This window comes from Patiria miniata, unplaced genomic scaffold, assembly GCF_015706575.1.
Source record: "Patiria miniata isolate m_02_andy unplaced genomic scaffold, ASM1570657v1 HiC_scaffold_14, whole genome shotgun sequence".
Classification (NCBI taxonomy): domain Eukaryota; kingdom Metazoa; phylum Echinodermata; class Asteroidea; order Valvatida; family Asterinidae; genus Patiria; species Patiria miniata.
In genome coordinates this window covers 6,304,097-6,323,069 of record NW_024037052.1, presented here as the reverse complement: position 1 = coordinate 6,323,069, position 18,973 = coordinate 6,304,097, and the positions used below count along the sequence as shown (strand labels likewise).

The window sequence follows — 18,973 nt, the reverse complement described above, 5'->3', positions numbered from 1 at the left end:
CACATGCTCAGTTGCACGAAATGTATAAATGCAAAGAACCATGATTGACAAGCTGAACAAAATGCAATTCAGTACCTTCGTATACTTTGTTAAAATCGAAGGAATCTTTGTGACACGTTTGTCTTGATTCGTTTGTATATTTTTTGCCTGAACTCAACAAGCCCTCCTGTTCCCCCCTTTGTCCAGGTGGCACTAAGGCCCTGAAGCAGAAAAAGCTGGCTTTCAAACCGGCCACCAAGAAAAAGGCCTTGCCCAAAAAGAAGAAGGCTAGTTCCTTCTCGGACTCTGACTCCGGCTCGGACTTTGAAGGCGTAGTCAATGATATTAAGGAGGAAGGAGTGCAGAAACCCGTCGGCAGACGAGCAGCAGGTGAGGCCTTTATCTGCTTGACATATCTTCTTGCTTTGTAAACAGTAGCCATAAACCAGCCACATTTAGCCCTTGTTTTGTTTGATCAGTTACAGACAGTCCAAAAATCAATCTTGTTCCCCTGCCATGCCTTTTACACAAGCTAGTCACCAACGGTCAGATCATGTTTCTTGTAGGCACTGTGACAGTCAACAGACAAAAGCAGGTGACTGGTAGGCACAGCTGGCTTATCAATCTACAGGCTAAGCAAAGCTTTATCAGGTTTCAGAACAATCATAGCCAGTTAATCTTGCTTTATGAAGGCAGGGGGCACTCAACTGTTAAAAAAAAGTCACTTGATTTATTTTGACTGCTGGCCTGGCCTTGTTGAAACTGCCATCCAGAGAGGTAGGGTTACTGTACATCCCAATTTGGCTGGTAACCTAGTTCTGCTAAAGAAATAATCCTAAGCTGAGGGCCCCTTGCAATTCATGTCCTGGACAATTCACATTCAAAACTTTTAATAGGTCAGTGTAACAATATTTGCTATAAAATGCTAGCCCCCAAATCCATCCATTTCTGAAATTTACAGCAAAAGCAAATGTTGTGCATAAGGCCAAAAAAAAAAAAAAACTCGGTCTCTGGTCAGGCCAAAGTTCCGGAATTGATGCGGCGACGCGGCTTTTTTTTTTTTTTTTTCAAGCTTGGATTGTACAGACAAGGTGGGGTACTATTTTGCTTTTTTTTGTATCCTCATGTACATTGGTGTCCTCCATAATTTGCCTTGGTGCCCTCGATCATTTGCCTTGGTGCAATTTCCCATTCCTTGGTGCTCTTTGGTAAAAAAAATTGAAGAGGTGCGGCAATAGAGGGCACTGTTGGAGCTACCGCGGAACATTTTGGAGAAAAAAAAAGGTTGACGCGCATGATTAAAATCGATGCGCGCGCTGACCAGAGACCGACTTATTATTTTTTTTTTGACTAACCTGTAAGTAAATTAGAAAGTAGATTAGAAATCATAAACATGCGTCGAATCAAAGTTTTGATTTTATTAGTTTGTAGTACATATGAATTCAAAGTGTTTACTCACAGAATATAACATTCTTGACCCATTCAATTTGTGACCGATCACAGCCCAGAAGGCCAAGTATTCAGTAAGCGATGAGGAGGATGACGATGACGAAAAATTTGTTCCTTCCCCGCGGGCGTCTCCCGCCTTCAACCTGGACGATGTGAGTGACGCCGATAACGACGATGACACAGATGATTACTCCCCCTCCCCTGTCAGGAAGCCCGTCAAGCGAGCTGCCCCCAGGGTGGCTAGCGACAGCGACAGCAGCGATGGGGTGGCAGAGGTGGAAGACCCCAAAGCAAAAGGTACGACACAAACCACAACATTCTGCACTTACAATCAACATTCTGTGCTTTCAGCGCCAGCGCAAACATTCTGTGCTAACACATAAATACTGAAATTTGTATCCTTGTGGAGACATTTCTTTGTTCTCGTGTAGTAAAGTTTTCGAGTTTGAAAGTGAAGTTTCAAAATGCTCTTATTTTAACCAGAATTTCCTTGGCTGAAATTTTGACTTAATATCCCTTTTCTAAAACTCTTCCATTTGCGACAGATCAACCCACCTTGGAAATTGCTAGTTTTTGAGTAAAATCCATATATCTATTTCGAGAAAACCTTGTGGAGACGTATTCATCTATAGAAATTGGCCGGTGGAGACGTATACAATCTTTTGTTCCCTATTGTGTGCATGTCTCCAGAGGGCACGGTGTATCAGATCTATCTGCTGAGAATCCAAAGTTATAGGAATGTACACATGCACACAGGTCAAACTCTTTGCTAAGTCAGGGATATTAATCCTCAATCCCTAAAGTGGAGGGAAATATTTGGGGGAATTGTGCCTTTGATGATACAAGCATGGTATTTGGCACACAGTCAGAGTACGTCTTAAGAAAGATATTTGGCTATAGGGCTATTGCAGATTTGTCCCTTGAAAAAATATAGGTAGAATAACAAGCAAATTTCAAAATTTTCAAAATGGCAGCCATTGCTTGTTATTCTGCCTATATTTTTTTTCAAAGGACACATCTGCGATGGCCCTTTAGCCAGATATCTTTCTCATGACATACTCTGACAGTGCCAAATGCCATGCTTGTAAAATTAAAGGCACAATCCCATCACCTATCTGCCGTACTACTAAACCTCAATCCTCCAAAATCCTCCAGCCGGTTTGGGAAGATTTTGGAGGATTGAGGCTGAAAGGCAAAAAGTGTCAGTTGATTTTGGAGGATGCATTGTGTTGAGGTCCTAGGCTGTACCCAGCATTGTTTATGTTCAGCCCCGCATAATTGAGCCCAACATTATGCTCGATATCATCCGCACTGCTTCTGAATGTCATCGGCACTGCCTCAACACATTAACAGTGATTGTTGGTGCATTTTGAATGATTGAAGCAGTGGTCACCCCTCCAGTGAACAAAATTCAAGAAATAACAGATGATTTTGGAGGATTGAGGCTGAACCCATTTTTAACATGGTAACAGTTGGAGCATTTTGGAGGATTGAGGATGGTTCCTAGCCAAAAGGGCCTAGGGGGATAGGGTTAAAGCTTGTAGTACAAGACATATTTGTTATTCTGTCTACAACTGCAAAATTCAGGAGATAAAAAAACTCTGTAGAAGGTTGCATTATTAAAGACATTCAGCTCTGACAAACATGACTTCTGGTTTATTCTAAAGAGAAATCACTTGCTTTAATAGTTTGTTCTTTGTTATTATTTCTTTAATTAACAGAAACAGTGCTGTTAAGTTCTGGGGATGACTCGGACAGCGGGCTATCGCCGCCCAAACAGGCCAAAACATTGCCTGCCAAGAAGCCTGCTGCCAAGCCGAAAGGTAATGTTCAGAACAAAACCATGTTTGAAACTCTTCATTTCCCATGCAATGCAAAGATTGATGAAGAAGTTTTGAAGTCGCATTAACCACCGTCATAAATAGGGATGTGCATTTATGGGTATCACAGGAATCTGGTACCCGATTGAAAAAAGCATGGGTACCCGTTTAAGAATGCCAACCCCAAAATAAAAATCTTGCATATATGCCTAAATCAGAGTATTGTTGCGTTTCCCTCTTTGTCTGGCACAGCCACAAAGCAGAAGACCCTCTTGGAGATTATCAACAAACCTTCCAAGTCCAAGAAGAGCACAGACGACGATCAGCAAAGCACGGAAGCCAAGAAACCCACCAAGGCTAAAGGTACGCTAAGGGCTGGCCTATCTGTATTGCTGCAAAGCAAATGCCAATCGGGCCAGGATTTCCATTTCCATTGCGTGCCTCGCAACCGAGGACTGCAAGCGCTCAGTCTCATATCTGGCAGGAAAGCTTCCAACTATCAAGGGTTACACGGCAGCGTTTTAATTTATTTCTTGCAAAAAGTTAAGTTGAAACGCTTTATCTTTTTGACTTATTGGCACGATATAACAAAACAATTGTTGATTGTTATGATGTGGGATATGTCGTTTTTGCCCCTTTGGGCGCATAGCACCCGATAGCTTCACCTCGGGTGCTATGCAGTGTTACAGTAGTCAACAGTTGTTAATTGATACCAGGATTATCGCAATGTATTTATGCTGTTTCTTAAATGGAAACGAATCCTGAAACACAAAATCAGTTGACCTCTATCTACCAATCTATAACTATCTGTTATCACCTGCTTCAAATATGTTGCACATTTCACGCACCTAACTCCTACTGGTTGTTTTATCTGTGACAGCGGCTCCCAAACCAAGGAAGCCGGCCACCAAGAAATCCAAGACGACATCAGAGGACGACTCCTCAGACTTCAAGCCCAAGAAATCCGCTCCCAAGAAAACGGCCAGCAAAAAGGTAGGCAACCATCCATCAATTCATTGTATCATGGCCGTGGAATGAGCGCGTAACTTGAGCCCAACTTCTTAGCTCTGCTAATCCGTAATTCTGCACTCATGAACTCTATTTTGTGCTTACTGTTCTAGCCAAAAAATTCTACGCTTACTCATTAATTTTTTTCGGAGGTGATTCAGGGACTGTTTTGTGACTGAATAGATATTACAGACAAACAGCCACGTTTTGTGAAATTTATAATAAGTTTATTGTGCAGCAGCAGTTGCATAAATTGTACACATGGCGTAAGTTACGCACTGTTATGTGAAATTGGTTACTGCACTTTTACTGCTCCGTTCACAAGTACCCCCTCACCGGCAAAGAAGGAATAGTTGGGGGTGACTGACCGACGCCATCTTGCCTGACTGCAATTTTGCCGCGACGCGTGCGCGTAACACTGCGTGTACATGCATGTACAAATCCCCTGGTGTGCGTGCGTCACACACAAGGAACGGTGCGCTTCAACCAGCTAAATGTCCCGCCCATGGGACGTCATTGCTATGTAAAAGGGCGCCTTCTTTGTTGGTGCACTGAGCCCATAGTCTCAGAATTGTTCATTTATGCACTGATATTGATGGCCCTATGCAGCAAGATTCCCCCTTTTCTTATTTTTGTATTTACAGCTGTTGTTTGTCTTCTCTGGCATTGTTAGGGCCAATACTGAAGGATATTAATTTTCACTCTGTACTGTTCCACTCTCTAGCAACCCAAGAAGAGGAAGTACGATTTCTCTGACTCGGACGACGACAAGGGTTTGGACGATTTAGACGACTTAAACGATGATGAGTTTGTGGCCCCCAAGCTGACTGGCCGGGCTGGGGGACGGGTCAAGCCCGCTGTCAATTACAACTTTGGTGACGACTCCGACGATGGTGATGATTTTTGAAGTATCTTCGGCAAGGATTTCCGTGGAAGCTCTGTTCCCTTCACACAGATAAGCTGTCTTCCTCTATAGCAGGTTCCCTAATACAAAAAAAGAATGGCTCTGCACTAAGGCTGTGACTTTTAATTTTCTAAAAATTTAAAACCCCAAATTTTAAATGTTTTAACGGACTTGCAGCAAGACAACACTGTGCTATGTAAAGCTTCGCATCAGTTCATTACACATGCACACCAAATGAGTTTTCAAAAGGAAACATTTTGCTTGTCCACAAAATGAAGTATATGTGATCAAAACCAAATATGCCAGTTTGAGAGGCTTGTTTGGCCAATGCACCTTGAAGCCACTGGTCGGCCATCTTGGATCCCCCAAAGTCTTACTGGGACATACATGTACGTCGTTCTGCAGTAGAGGTTTTTTTCTTCACTTTTTCACTTTTCTTCTTTTGCCAGTCCAAGAATACAATTTTTTGTCTCAAAAAAGCTGGTCAGAAAATACACTTTGTATTTTTCTCTGCCTCCTTCCGAAAATTCAGTACCAACTACGCTGGAAAATTTCACATTTACTGAACGTGCCTCGTGGGATACCCAAGATGGAGGATGGCTGCTTCAATGGCCGCTGAAGGTCAGTGGTTCATTGTCAACACACCCATAAGCACATGTGTTCAATTTGTTTTGTGGAGAAACGTTCAAGGATTGCAGTAAAAATGGCCAGTCAGGAATTTATTCTCAGGGTTGTGTTCAGACGCAGAGAAGGCTTTTAACTAGTTCGCTTTTCAAGACTGTTTAAGCATATCAGTGTTAAAAGGTTGCAGTCTTACTCTGTAGTAAGAACAGGTATGGGAGGACAGAATGTTTCAAAGCTGACGACATTCCCAATATTATTTCGAAAAAAACAAACATTTTTAGCAGCACAAAAATCTTGCATATTTTATCTAAGTATCAGTGCCCCCATCCATTGCACTCTGTTTTTGCCATTAACCACTTCGCGCCGGGATTATTTTTGCTGAAAATTTCGATTTTCGCAAAAGGCAAAATTTTCCAGCCAACTTCTGATGTACAGCCAAACGCAACAAATACTGATTCGCAAGATTGATTTCAACAGTATTTGTACGATATTTCTTGCCGAAACCTCATGTTTCAATACTCCGAGGTGTGCACTGGAACGTAAATTGTTGAACAACAGGCCGTGCACAACGGCAATTCAAGATCAACACACGGTCTGCCTCCACAGACTTCACGGACTTTGTGTGTGTGTACAAAAGGCACGAGGGATTTGAGTGTTAAGACGTTACCCGGAGGCGAGTCGAGGCAATCTTGACGTCTTCACCCGTCCCTGTGTATAAGAACAGCCAATGCGTGCTATCACGTCCTCTGATGCGAACTGGTTAAAAAAAAAAGCCCCCGTCTCTTTGAATCTTTCCAACAGAAATACAGGTATAGAAATGAAGCATTTTGAAATGGAAAAAAAAAATGAAAAAGCTTTTAAGAAATATTGTGTAAAGGATACAGGGGCCGTGTAAAAAATAAGAAAAACGGACCATTTCAATGTTTTTTCCAACTTCTGTATATATCTCAAGTATTTTATAGACAATAAAATGTACATTTAGAGACAGTGTAATGTACATTGCCTTGTTTCTTCCTTAACTTTTTGCATGAGCTCAGTAGTTGTGTGGCACTTCAGTAATTGAGAGTTGAAACGCTTCAAGTCATGGACATGTAAACTATTTATTGTGTGGCCCAAAATTCAGTTGGTTACATATGTATTCCGTTTGTGTTGAGCGTGTGACGCTCAGAATAGTGAACTTAGGTCATCCTGCTACTTACAGCTTGCTTCGGGATTGTAGAGCCAATGGTTTTCTTTTTAAGGTAACCAGGGATCCTCTATACAAGGATAAATGACTCATCTGAGCTTGTGTACAAAATGCACGGAACGGATTGTCTACATGCGTGATATGCCGCGTCCACACATAGACAGGGGTGTGAAACTTCAGCTTTAAAGCTGATTTCAGCTTTTTTGTTTTGGATTTCAGCTTTTTTCCCCTCACTTGCTGTGTACAAAAGTATGGGAAATTTCCAAAGTTCAGCTTTTTACACCTTCAGCTGTTTTCAGCTATTTTTATCAGTGGTCACTCACACCCCTGCATAGAACATGTAGAACAATGCTACGCCCGTGCCCGACTGCTAGCTGGCGCCCTACAAATTTGACTGTGCAGTCGTGCGTGCGATCACGTCTCGCATACGCACGATGTCTCGATACATACGCATGTAACCAGAAAGTTGGGAAGTCGTTTGCCTTGTGTAGAGGATCCGTGAGGTAATGGACACCGTTTGCAAACATATCGTCACAATATCGTGATATATCCTACTTGATTTTAAGTATTAGAACCAAGCATCCTGTGAAATCGTAGCACCTAGTATGCTGTCGTTTTCAAGAAAAGAGTTATTGCCATAATTTCCTCACGATGGTTAGGACCAAACCATGGCGCTTACAACAGAATCACATGCTTTGCATTGAGAAAAATGATGCATTTTCACAGTTTTCTTACAAGGTATATCTACTGAGCTTTAATTTTGACAGGTTAGTTTTTGTTTAATAGCCTGCTTCGGATTTATTGTGTTGTTGTTCCTCGAGTCGGCAAAAACACATTTATTTTTGCAAATGGTGTCCGTTATCTTTAAATGTCCATATTCTGTTTTGTGATTATCCTTAATTCCCTTGACCACATAGTGTGCGTTTGACTTTGTTGGCCTTTGTGTGTGTGTGTTAATGTCAGTTGACTAGTAAGTCCATCATTTTAATCTCTGCATAACAATGTTGATGCATAAAAATGCAGAGATCTTCAGTTATAAAGCATTTTTAAATGTTCAGCAGTAAACCTGTACATTCTGTTTGGAATCGACGGACTGCGAAGATGGAACTAACATTTTTGTATGCCTTGGGCATGTATACTAGTAATTTTTTTCTTCAAAGGCTGAACACAGTTTAAAAAGGGGAATTCTGTCACTTTTGCTCATTTCTGTCAGTTGAAAATCATTGGCCTTTACAGTACAATGTATTGTCATTGAGCTAGTGGTTGCTTGTGTACAGTATATGGCCTTTTTCTAAATGGACCGGCATTTCGAGTTTGAATACTTGTCAATTCGTTCTGTCCAATTGTAAAATTCAGACCCAACGAAAACATTTGAGCATTTAGACAATGCTATAAATTATAGGAATTCAAGAATGAATGTTGCCGATGAAATTTTTCGTTTGCACGTGAATTTTACTGACTTATCTGTTTTGACTTTCATTACGCATGTCTTGTATGCATTGTTATGAAACAAAAATTTGATGTAATGAATGTGACATTTTAAACAGATAATTACATTTTGTAAATGAATAGGGAAATCATCCGTGAATAAAAGACATTATTGAAGTGTTTCTCAGAAAATGACAAATCTTGTGTGCGTGCTTCATTTTTAAATTTTCTCTTATTTGTTACTTCTCTGATCAAAAGTTATATTTCAATGGTTTACAATGAAACACGGAGACTGCAAAATGAACTTGAAAAACGTGGTTTATTATGTTGCATATAAACATTAACAGAATTGCATAGACTTCATATTTTGAGTTCGTATTTTGCTCAACGTGACGTTTAACATCGATACTTGACATTGAGTATTTTGTATACATGTATGAAATATTTGAATTCACACACAGACCATAAATAGTTATGTACATTAATAAAATAGCGGGTGTACAGTAATGTTAATGTTAAAATTCGTACAAATTCTTAAAAAAAAAAAACATTGCAAGAAACGGCATTCGGTTAAAGTAAAAAACAACCCACTTTGAACAAAGACAAATTTTTAAGAAAGCCTGTGCTATTTTCATGCATTGTCAGAGCAACATGGCAAGATATCTTCGTCGGCAAGTTTTTCAAAAACCACACAAATGGCAAAAGGTGAAAGCACACAATGTATTGCGCAAGTGAATAAAAATACATTTATATTGCATCTGATTAAAACGAGGGTGAAAATCCAACTCCTTTTGAAGGTGTGGGCATTTTCATTCATCACTACAATAAAATTCAAATTGGAATACATTAAGAAATACATTTGCAATTTGTTATGAAAGCCCTGGATTATTTTATTCCGAAATTTAAAAAAAACCCCAAAAAAACCTGACATTAAAAGCTGGTCACAGAATGCACAAAATTCTACTCAACTGATTCAGAATGGCTATTCACTGGTCTTTCCATGCATCTTGTTTCCACAAATGGGCCGGAATTAACCTTTTACGGGTAATCCTATACAACAGCACTGCCCAGTTCTCTTCACCAGCCAATAACCAGGATAAGGCCGGCCTCGGGTCGACCTGCGATTTGCTTGCACCGTGACAGAACTAGCCTTGGTCAAGGCGTTACTGTCCATGAACGAACGTTCATTCTTCGCCAATCGATTTGCATATTGTAGCGCGAGGTTGCTGTTCACGCATCATACAGTACATAGCGCGCGGCTAGTGTTTGTTTTTAGCGGCCAGAATACCACGACGGACATCATCGGCGAACACCTTGGCCAAGGCTAGTTCTGTCGCGGCGCAAGCATAACGCAGGTCGAGCTGAGGCCAACTGAAGTTACAAGTGACAGTTAGTGAGACAGTGAGTTACAATGTAGGTGCAAAGAGGCTGGCCTCTTTGGTAAAAATTCAGTGGCAACTGCACTATTGCATAAATAAAGACCTATTTACACCCTGTTAAACAAGTTTTACAGCGAACTGATTTGGCTTGAAATGGCACTGAAACATAAGGCAATTTATTCCTAAAACATACCCACTTCCACATATTTGAAATCCGACAACATCAGTGAATTAAGTCCGCTATGTTCCGCACAGTGATCCCTTTAAGAGATGAAACGTAATTTCTGAGTTCCCGTCACGAATTTCTAAAAACTCAAGAACTGCGATCCCCACTTCCCGAGAAATTCCCCTTGACATCTGTTGCATTCCCCGGCCCCAGGAGTACCTTAGAACCCGGCAGTAGCTCCACTATCTTATCCAGCAGTTGCTCCTTGGGTACCGTGATGGTCTTGTTCCCCATGCGGAGCTGGACAGCGTTACTGTGATTTCTAGGCACCACGCGTCGCCGTCTGTGCTTCTCCTGATATCGTTTGTTCCGCCAGTAGTGCTGCAGGAAGGGCGTGTCGAGGGTCACTGCTGCGCCGAAATTTCTCTCCGGCCAGGCTGGGTGCTTGAACTGGATTTTGCGTTTGGCCGCCAAACGGGCGAAGACGGCCTTCTCCGTGATGAAGAGGTGGCCTCCGGTTAGTCTGGTCTCGCTCTGGTTGAAGTAGGAGCACTCCTTGAGTTTGTTGGGCTCGTAGTAATGATAAGGGATGCGTTGTGCATCTTCCCTGTTTTGGTAGATATAATAAGTGGTTTCATCAAAGTTTTGAAACAAATGGAGGTGGCCTGATACTTCTGTGTCTTAAAGGAGCCGTTAAATTTTGTCTTAAATCTTACATAGAACTGGTGCAGTAGTCTTCGTTGGCCATTCCGTATACCACGATTTCTTTACAGATATCAATCGCCGCAATCAAGGTATACCATCCAGTAGACAGCCAGGTCTGCGCTTCTTTCCTGAAGAGAAAGAGAACAATATTTATAAAGTTTTAGAAACTTTTGTTTTTTACTTTGAGGCCATTACATGATGATAATGATTTTGATAACGATGAAGATATTGTGTCAATGGTGAATAAGAAGATGACAATGATGATAATGATAATGAGGAAATTAATACAAAACTTACCGAAACTGACACAGAAATTCCCACCAGGACTGACACAGCAATTCGCAGACACTCTTGTTTAACTATACTCCCTAGGACAATGTTTTGTATTTCCCTTTGTCCCTGTAATATAACACTCTCCCATAGACTAAGCACATGAACCTACTACAGAGGACCGTTTTGAACAAAAGACCCAACTCCCGAGGACTGAAATGTATTGCGTGTATTTTGTGTGTCGGTCCTCGGGGGGTTATGTAGAACACGCACACCATGACCGACACATAAATTTTCACTGTGACCAACGCAGAAATCCTGACCATGACCGACACAAAATTGTCGCCGTGTGACAGTACATCGGTTTGAACCCTGACAGGGAACATGGTGCTTGTGTTCTTGGGCAAGACACTTTACTGCAATTGTCTCTCTCCACCCAGGAGTATAACTGGGTACCTGTGAGGGTAGAGACCAGATTGCGCTGATCTTGGCTGCAGAAAAGTGGTCTCATGGCCTGATGAACAGGGGTAATAATTGTGAAGCACTTTGAGCTTTTCGTATGAAGCGCTATACACGGTTAGTCAGAATGATCTGGACCTAAGTTCACCATTTTTTATGGCAAATAGAGTACATGTATATTGAGATTAAAAACTGAGTGTTTCATACGAATGGCTATTACCTTGCCTTTCACAGGAATTTTGAATTTTTCAAATTAGTGGCTGTGGTGAGGAGTTATGCCATTTTAGTGGTTCATTTTCCAGTCTGCACACAGAATTGGTTTTGCCGGTTTTTTTCAAAGATGTCAATAACTTTAAGTGAGTCAGTCACCATGACTACATTTTTATTTGTTATTACAATGCTTCACAACAGTACACGATTTCAGTAAAATTGTTGAACCATGGAACCGTGGTCAGAGTGTTTTTTAGCGTGTGTTCTTTGCTAGCGCTTTTCTTCAAAATGGTACAATGGGTAAACATGAAACTTTCACCAAATATGTCCAAAATACTAGCCTATAACATATCTCATTTGCACTTGTTTTGATAATTGCTACATTTTTAAATATTTTCTTTAATTTGGGTCCAGATCATGCTGACTCACCCTGTATAAGCACCCCCATTATTATACTCAAATAGAGAAACACAGAAATCCTCACCCACGCTTGTTTTACTATACTCTCGAGGACAATGCTTTGTGTTTCCCTTTGTCCCTGTAATATAACACTCTCCCATAGACTAAGCACACAAACCTACTACAGAGGGCCGTTTTGAACAAAAGACCCAACTCCCGAGGACTGAAAGGATCTGTTGTTCTCCCTTTGTGTGTCGGTCCTCGGGGGGTTATGTAGAACACGTACACTATGTCACACACAGACTTGACCACAGCAACAAACACAATAATTCTCACCGCGACAGCCCGGTGTAGTTTTTGAACAGCGCTTCAGAGGATATCATCTTGTCCCGTGTGAAGGAGTAGAACTTGACATCGGGAAAGAGGTGGGCCAGCAGGAGAGCAAAGCGGTATTCCTTGGAGATGAACTTCTTGATTTTGGTCTTGGACATCCAGTTGATGAGAACGACGGACGCCCGGGTGCGATTGTCAGTTAGCATCTCCCTAGACGCTTCTACATGGTGAAAATGGAGACATTCACTATTTTTAGGACTTTTTTTTTGGGGGGGGGGAGATGTAACTTTTATTTTGGGTTTTGACCTTTCGGGAAAGTCTCAAAAGTCGGAACATTCTTGTTCCGTATGGAACGTTCCTTTTTAGGAACACTGTGCATTCTCATAGGGAATGGGTGTTCTCACTGGCAACAATGCATATTCCCGATTGGAATGTATAAAAGTTATGTTGGTGAAAGGTAAAACCATTATGAAGAATTTACATCGCCCAGATCGGGGGGGGGGGGGGGGGGGGGGGGCACCACGTTCCTGTCACTCTAGCCTTCTAACCTTCGTTGTCACCAAAGGATTTCTCCAGGTTGACATGCCCGATGGATCGCACCGTGGTGCGCGAGCCCACGTCGGTCTCGTAGCCCGTCACGGGGGCGTTGTTCATGCGGAAGACGCAGGGGGTGGAGTCGATTTCCCGGCCCAGGCTGCTGTTGATGAGATGGCCCGAGCTGGAAACGACGGCGCACTTAGAGCACTGCATGTGCAGCAACTGATGAAAATGGATCATGTGAAGAAAAATATAAAAAAAATAAATATATAAGACAAGGTTTCTAAGTTCAAGTCTTGTACAGGGTGAGTAAAAAAAAAAAAAGGAAACCCAAACGGTGCCCCTTATTTTTTAAAGAAGTTCTGTATGTAGAGCCTTCTGGATCTAGGAAATGAAAACCCCATTAATAAGCTTTCTTTTAGTGAAAGAATCATTCAAATCGCTCATTTACTTTTCCAGTTATGGAATTTTGAAGACAAACACCGTTTTTTTTGTCCACGGATCACAATAAAGGTTAGTATTGAGCAAAACGAAAACTATTCACATATAAAAAAAAACATCCAAACACTCTCATAACAATGATAACTGGCACTTATAATAACATTTATTTAAATAACTGCTGCTTCCAATGTTAAAATAACATGCTTTATAATGTCAAGAGTTTATAGTCTTGCCCTGCCTTCTACTTGGCTACCCCGGAGCCTTGTGGGATTATTCTGATATCATTTTCAGGATCCGACATGGTTTCATTTTTTTTGATTTTCTGATCATTTTCAGGATCCGACATGGTTTCATTTTTACTGAAATATCACGTACCTAATGTGAAGTTTGTCTTCAAAATTCCATAACTGGAAAAGTACATGAGCGATTTGAATGATTCTTTCACTAAAAGAAAGCTTATTAATTGGACTTTCAAATCCTAGATCTGGAAAGCATTACATGCAGAAATTCTTCTGTTTCAAACTCACCAAAAAAGCTGGCGAAATGCCACTCTCGCAGTTTCTGACTCATCTAGACAGCTGGCAGTGATACCATGTTGAATATCACTGAACAAGGGCGGATCCAGAACACAATTTTGGGGGAGACAAAAAAAAATTTTGTCTCCCAAAAAGTGGGTCAAAAAATTACGGTGTGGGGTTCGGGGCCCGCTTATTAGGGCCCCAAAATATTTTGGATTCTCGATGCTCTGTGGTGCGATCTGAGGCAATTTCTGACCACTTTAGCCAATGTTTTTTGTGGAAAAGATGGTGGTGTACTCATTGCCTGCCTTTATTGCGACGTCACAAAAAAAAAAAATTGGTTTTTTTGGGGGGGGGGGGGGGGCCATGGCCCCCTTTGGCCCCCCCTGGATCAGCCCTTGTCACTGAACAGGATTATAATTTTGTAGGAAGAGGGCAGAGTTTTGATTTATGTGTGAAATTACGGGGTAAAACACGACAACAAAACACATGACTCGAAAACGAACATTGCGACAATGCCGAACAAGTTAAAAAGCACGAGTGACAGGGGATGTAGGGTTACTACAAAGAGCAGCCAAAACCACGGGCGGACAAGCAGGAAATGTAACAGTTTGCATGTCTTCAACTGCCAAAACTGGTAAGAATGTCACATTTTCTCTCAAACTTCTGTTCAAAATGAGAGAAACACTGAGACATAGACTGCTTGTACTGCAAATGTAATTTTGGAATAATAAACCCCTTGCAAGAAATATAAAAACACCGAGCGAACTCAAAAAATAGAGGGGTCCTAAAAGTAATTTTTACCCCAGGATTTACAGCAGCGGTTTCATACCTTCTCGCCAGGGAGACTATGGTAGCTCCAGTGGATCTTGTTGTGGGTGTACTCCTGGTCGGTCGGTAACTTTCTCTGTTCTGCCGAAGCCTTCACGATGTCCAGCATTTCCCGGGCCCGTTTGAGTTCTTTCAGGTGGGGCTTTGCCTGTTGTGATGACCCGGTGATGGGCCCACGAGATTTGAGGACAAAGGAGAGATAGGCTGCCGATAGGATGAAGGAATAGAGAAGAGATACGAACAGCAGCGTGCGGATGCTCTGGAAAAAAAGAAGAAGAAGTTTAAGAGTTTCTGAAAAAAATTATTTGTATAACTCATTTTTCCCCCACAAACTTTTATTACCCATAACAGTTACTTACACTTTGCATATTATGCAAAGTGTAAGTATAACTGTTATGGGTAAATAAAGGCCAAGTAAAAAAAATGAAAATAAATTCATACATTTGCAATGATAGTTTGCAAATGTATGTTGTATTGTCAATACAGGTTGTCCCACAAAAAAAACTAATTAATAAATAAACAGAACTAAGGCCAAAACAAAAAATAGTTCTGCTTCTGGTTACCCTACCTACCGTATTTTAACAGCCCTACCCTAATTTTGGGAAAAATGAGGAAAAAAACCCGAAAACCATCAAGTAAGTACTACCTTTTACCCTTGACTACATGCAGACACCTCCATATGATGGTACACACACAAAAATGCAAAATAAAATCCCTACCTACCCTATTTTCAAAAGCCATGTAATCGGAAGCAGAACTATTTTTTTTGGCCAAATGTAATTTGTATTGTTGTGCGCATCAGAACATTTTTTTATGCATTTTGCGCATTAGAAATATCATAATTTTTATTAACTGCCCATATATAGCTATATCATATCTGAGTTTATACACAACATTTCAAAATCTGGTCTGCAAGTCAAAAATTACAAATCTCATTGAGTAAATTTCAGTTTTGTTCAACATTTTACAATATAATAGGGTCGTCCATTTTCGAATAATTTAGTATTCGATTACTCGAAACTGCATTGGACCAAATACTCGGATATTCGAATTTGCCAGCTGCAACTGGTGCTGCGCCGGTAAAAAGTTGCACGAAGAGTGTGCCAGCTAAAATTTGCATGTGGCCATCAATATGGGGCGCTGGAGTGTTTTGCAGTAAGTATTTTTTAACTGTAAAAGGGCATTAACCTGCTTAAAGGATGTGAACAATGAACCACCGTCGACAAAAAAGTTACCGTTGACAAAAAAGTGGCACCTGACAATAAAGCGCCGCAACATTACCATAAAATAACATCACAGTCGTGTGAATACGTGCATAGTTGTTTTGTTTTTGAATATTCAAACTGGCAAAAAGCTATTTGAATATTTGGTTGATAAACCAATATTTGACTATTCGGCATATTCAGGACACCCCTACAATATAAAAATATAAAAACATTTGCATTTCAATCTACAATTTTTTTTTATAATGTTGTTCAGTCTCAGGCCAAGTAAAAAAAATCCCAGTTGATCGTCCCCGCCCGCATCATTTTTTGAAGCCCCATCCTTTTTGAAGCCGCATCCTTTTTAAAAATTAATTAATTTTTATTTCTCACCTCAAAAAGCTAACTTTTTCTTGTATTTCGCTTTAATAAAATACATAAAACATGTTTAACATGAGTAATTTGACTCTACTTACTATTGAGATAGCTAATTAAAAACTGGCGATCATTTTGAACCCCTTTGGCAAAATTCTGAATTGAAATACTTGGCGGCCATCTTGGAAAAAAAAAAATAAATAAAAAGGCCCTCATCCAAAGTTGAAAAAAAAACCCGCCAATGCCGATCAAATGGGTTTTTTTCCTACTTGGCCTTCTACTTGGAAACCATTCAATAAAAAATAGATCAAATAAAAACAAACCGTTCAGTGTGTAATTATAGTCGAGGACTTACAGGTCTTCTTGGGCATATCTGAAGAAAGGCTGGCATTTTCTCATCACTCACATTCCATACAACTCCAGACATAGATCAGGATATATTTTTGTCTGCTAGAAAAAGACACAAGAAACAAGAATTTACTAGTGGCCAATTTCAAGGAATTGCATTTTCTGCTAAGACCAAACATAAATAAGAAATTTAAATTTTTGTTTATGGTAATTAACCCAACCTACCTGGATTTCTGGCGGTCACAATGCCAACCTCAAACCTGTTATTGCCACTAATTTAAGCCAACAATTTTAATAATTAGTATATTTTCTGTGTATATTAGTTAATTAATTAAACAGGTTGAATAAACAGAATACTGTTAAGCTATCCTAAAGTAAACAAAGCATGGATGTAGGAAAATCTATAAAAAAAAAAGTAACTATAAAAGTCCAATAGACAAATACAAAGTCACATAAAACATAGAGCAAGGAAAATAATTATTTTCCTACCTACCTACCTGGATAATTTTAGGGTGTTACCGTAAACACACTACTTTTCCCCCCAGCATTTAGTATAAATACAATGTCTGGGCACAGGCACACATGAGCTTTTAAAAAAATACTGCACACGTGCAAGTTGTAACGATGAAATACGCAACCCTTTCCACTGCAATACAAACCTGCAAACCATTCAGAAACTACTTACTATATCATAGGCTATATATATTCGCACATAAGGTCAAACTGTATGTGCAACAGTGCATAGTGCATGGAGTGATTTCTCACATAAATAGGAAACACAGTGCATAATGTGGTATTCTGTCTCAAGGCAAACATCTGTTGTGCATCAAGTAATGGCTTAAACTTGCCTTAACCAATGTTGACAGGTGATAAGATAGATTGAATGATGGAGTCTGGCAGTGGATAAGGGATGCTCTCAACTGGCTGCGGCCTACAGAATATTGAGACTTAGAGTTAGACTGGTTGTACTGTTGAAGATATAGCCGGGAAGTGCTATTGTATAGGATTACCCCATAACGCCAATGAGTGGGCTAAATCCGGCCCATTGTGACCAGATGCATGACAAGACTTCCAGTGAATATTGCCATTTTGATTTCTGAATCAAATGAATATAATTTTAATTGTGCACTCTGGGACCAGCTTTACTAGGTTGCATTGATATATGCCTTACCAAAACTTGTTACCTATTACATCTATCTAGGAGCATCAATCAATTTATGAAAAATCTATTTTTTAAAATTTCATTATGAAATTAATGTGCTGCTGATGACATAGGGGCCTATAATATGTAATTTTTAAAGGTTTTTCATATTTGTAATTAAGTTTTTGTTTTTTGTTTTTGTTAATGATTGTTAAGCACCTTGAAAGTCATTTTGAAGGATTTGGCGCTATATAAGAATATTATTATTATTATTAGTGTTATTTGTACATGTAATTGTTTTGTCTATGATTCACTGTTTGTAATATTCCGGAAAATGAAATAAATAAATAAATAAAATATCCCCGAGTCACCATTATTGATGTAGGTCACACTTGCAACGCGCGCGCGTTGTCCAATGCAAATTGAATGCTAGTGCGTCAAAACATATCCTCTTCATTTTTGAGTCTGACCATATAATTATGCTAAACTTGTCGACACTGATATTTTAACATAGGCATCTCACCATGGAGGCAGGTTTCTCCATGATCTCACTGAAAAAAAGGCAAAACTCCCCAATGCAAATGACACAAAACAAATTGAAACAAGGAAAGGAAAAAAAAGGAAACAAACAAAAAAATTAACAACTCCCTCCCAAAAATACACACCAAAACTGTTCAACAAACTTTGGATTTTAAAATTCCACAACAACATGCTTTCAAAAGATTCATGACATGCTTCATTTTATCCTTTTTTTATTATTCATGTTCCAACCAACATGACCAAGTGTGCAGTTGAAATTCAGTCACTGATTCAGTGCGTGTGATTGTTTATTTGACAACTATTGAACTAATCAGGTCAAATTGCAAATAAACTTGAGCTCCTGGTCTAAAGAAGGAAAGCGGTTTTGCGGTAGAACATGCGGGCCAACACAATGTCTTTCATGTGAATTGTGTTTCCCCATTGTGTGTTTACTTTTGTTCATTCCATTGTTCCAACCACACACAAAACCGTGAAACGTCAAAGGAGATCCGTGGGTGCCGCCACAAAAGTTCTCAATAAATACCTCGTTATCGCGTAGGGCAGTTGTCTGGTGTAACCATTTTGTAAAGTGATCCAACAGTCGTCAATGCTTATCTTCAAGATTGAATGAAAGGCGGAAACACTACATTATTTTACAAAAATAAAAACTTTCCCATTTTTTTTTTTTCGGATTACTTATCCCGCGCTACAATGTTTAACCAATCAAAACAGCGTTCACAAA

At 40.0% G+C, this 18,973-nt stretch overlaps 2 protein-coding genes across 7 annotated transcripts in view; one reads left to right on the top strand and one right to left on the bottom strand.

Moving 5' to 3' along the window:
- The window catches only part of LOC119721978 (DNA topoisomerase 2-alpha-like), a 46,480-nt gene extending 40,428 nt beyond the window's left edge, over positions 1-6,052 (top strand). For both annotated transcript variants that reach the window (XM_038191954.1, XM_038191955.1), the window contains exons 28-33: positions 187-369; positions 1,483-1,725; positions 3,150-3,251; positions 3,501-3,611; positions 4,129-4,241; positions 4,981-6,052. In XM_038191954.1, the coding sequence (XP_038047882.1) occupies positions 187-369; positions 1,483-1,725; positions 3,150-3,251; positions 3,501-3,611; positions 4,129-4,241; positions 4,981-5,163 (935 nt within the window). In that variant the 3' untranslated portion in view covers positions 5,164-6,052. The remainder of the gene's footprint in view (positions 1-186; positions 370-1,482; positions 1,726-3,149; positions 3,252-3,500; positions 3,612-4,128; positions 4,242-4,980) is intronic.
- A 2,886-nt stretch (positions 6,053-8,938) lies between these two features.
- LOC119721977 (alpha-N-acetyl-neuraminyl-2,3-beta-galactosyl-1,3-N-acetyl-galactosaminide alpha-2,6-sialyltransferase-like) lies at positions 8,939-18,963 on the bottom strand. Of its 5 annotated transcripts, none has more exons than XM_038191949.1 (7): positions 18,776-18,963; positions 16,579-16,673; positions 14,648-14,905; positions 12,868-13,078; positions 12,323-12,539; positions 10,660-10,776; positions 8,939-10,550 (listed from the first exon to the last, which is right to left on the bottom strand). In XM_038191949.1, the coding sequence occupies exons 2-7, from the start codon at positions 16,648-16,650 to the stop codon at positions 10,091-10,093; spliced, it is 1,335 nt and encodes a 444-aa protein (XP_038047877.1). In that variant the 5' UTR covers positions 16,651-16,673; positions 18,776-18,963; the 3' UTR covers positions 8,939-10,090. The 5 variants fall into 5 exon arrangements, with proteins under 5 accessions (XP_038047877.1, XP_038047878.1, XP_038047880.1 ...); XM_038191950.1 differs by having other exon boundaries at positions 16,579-16,670; XM_038191952.1 differs by lacking the exon at positions 18,776-18,963 and adding an exon at positions 18,685-18,703.
- Between the last annotated feature and the right edge of the window lie 10 nt (positions 18,964-18,973).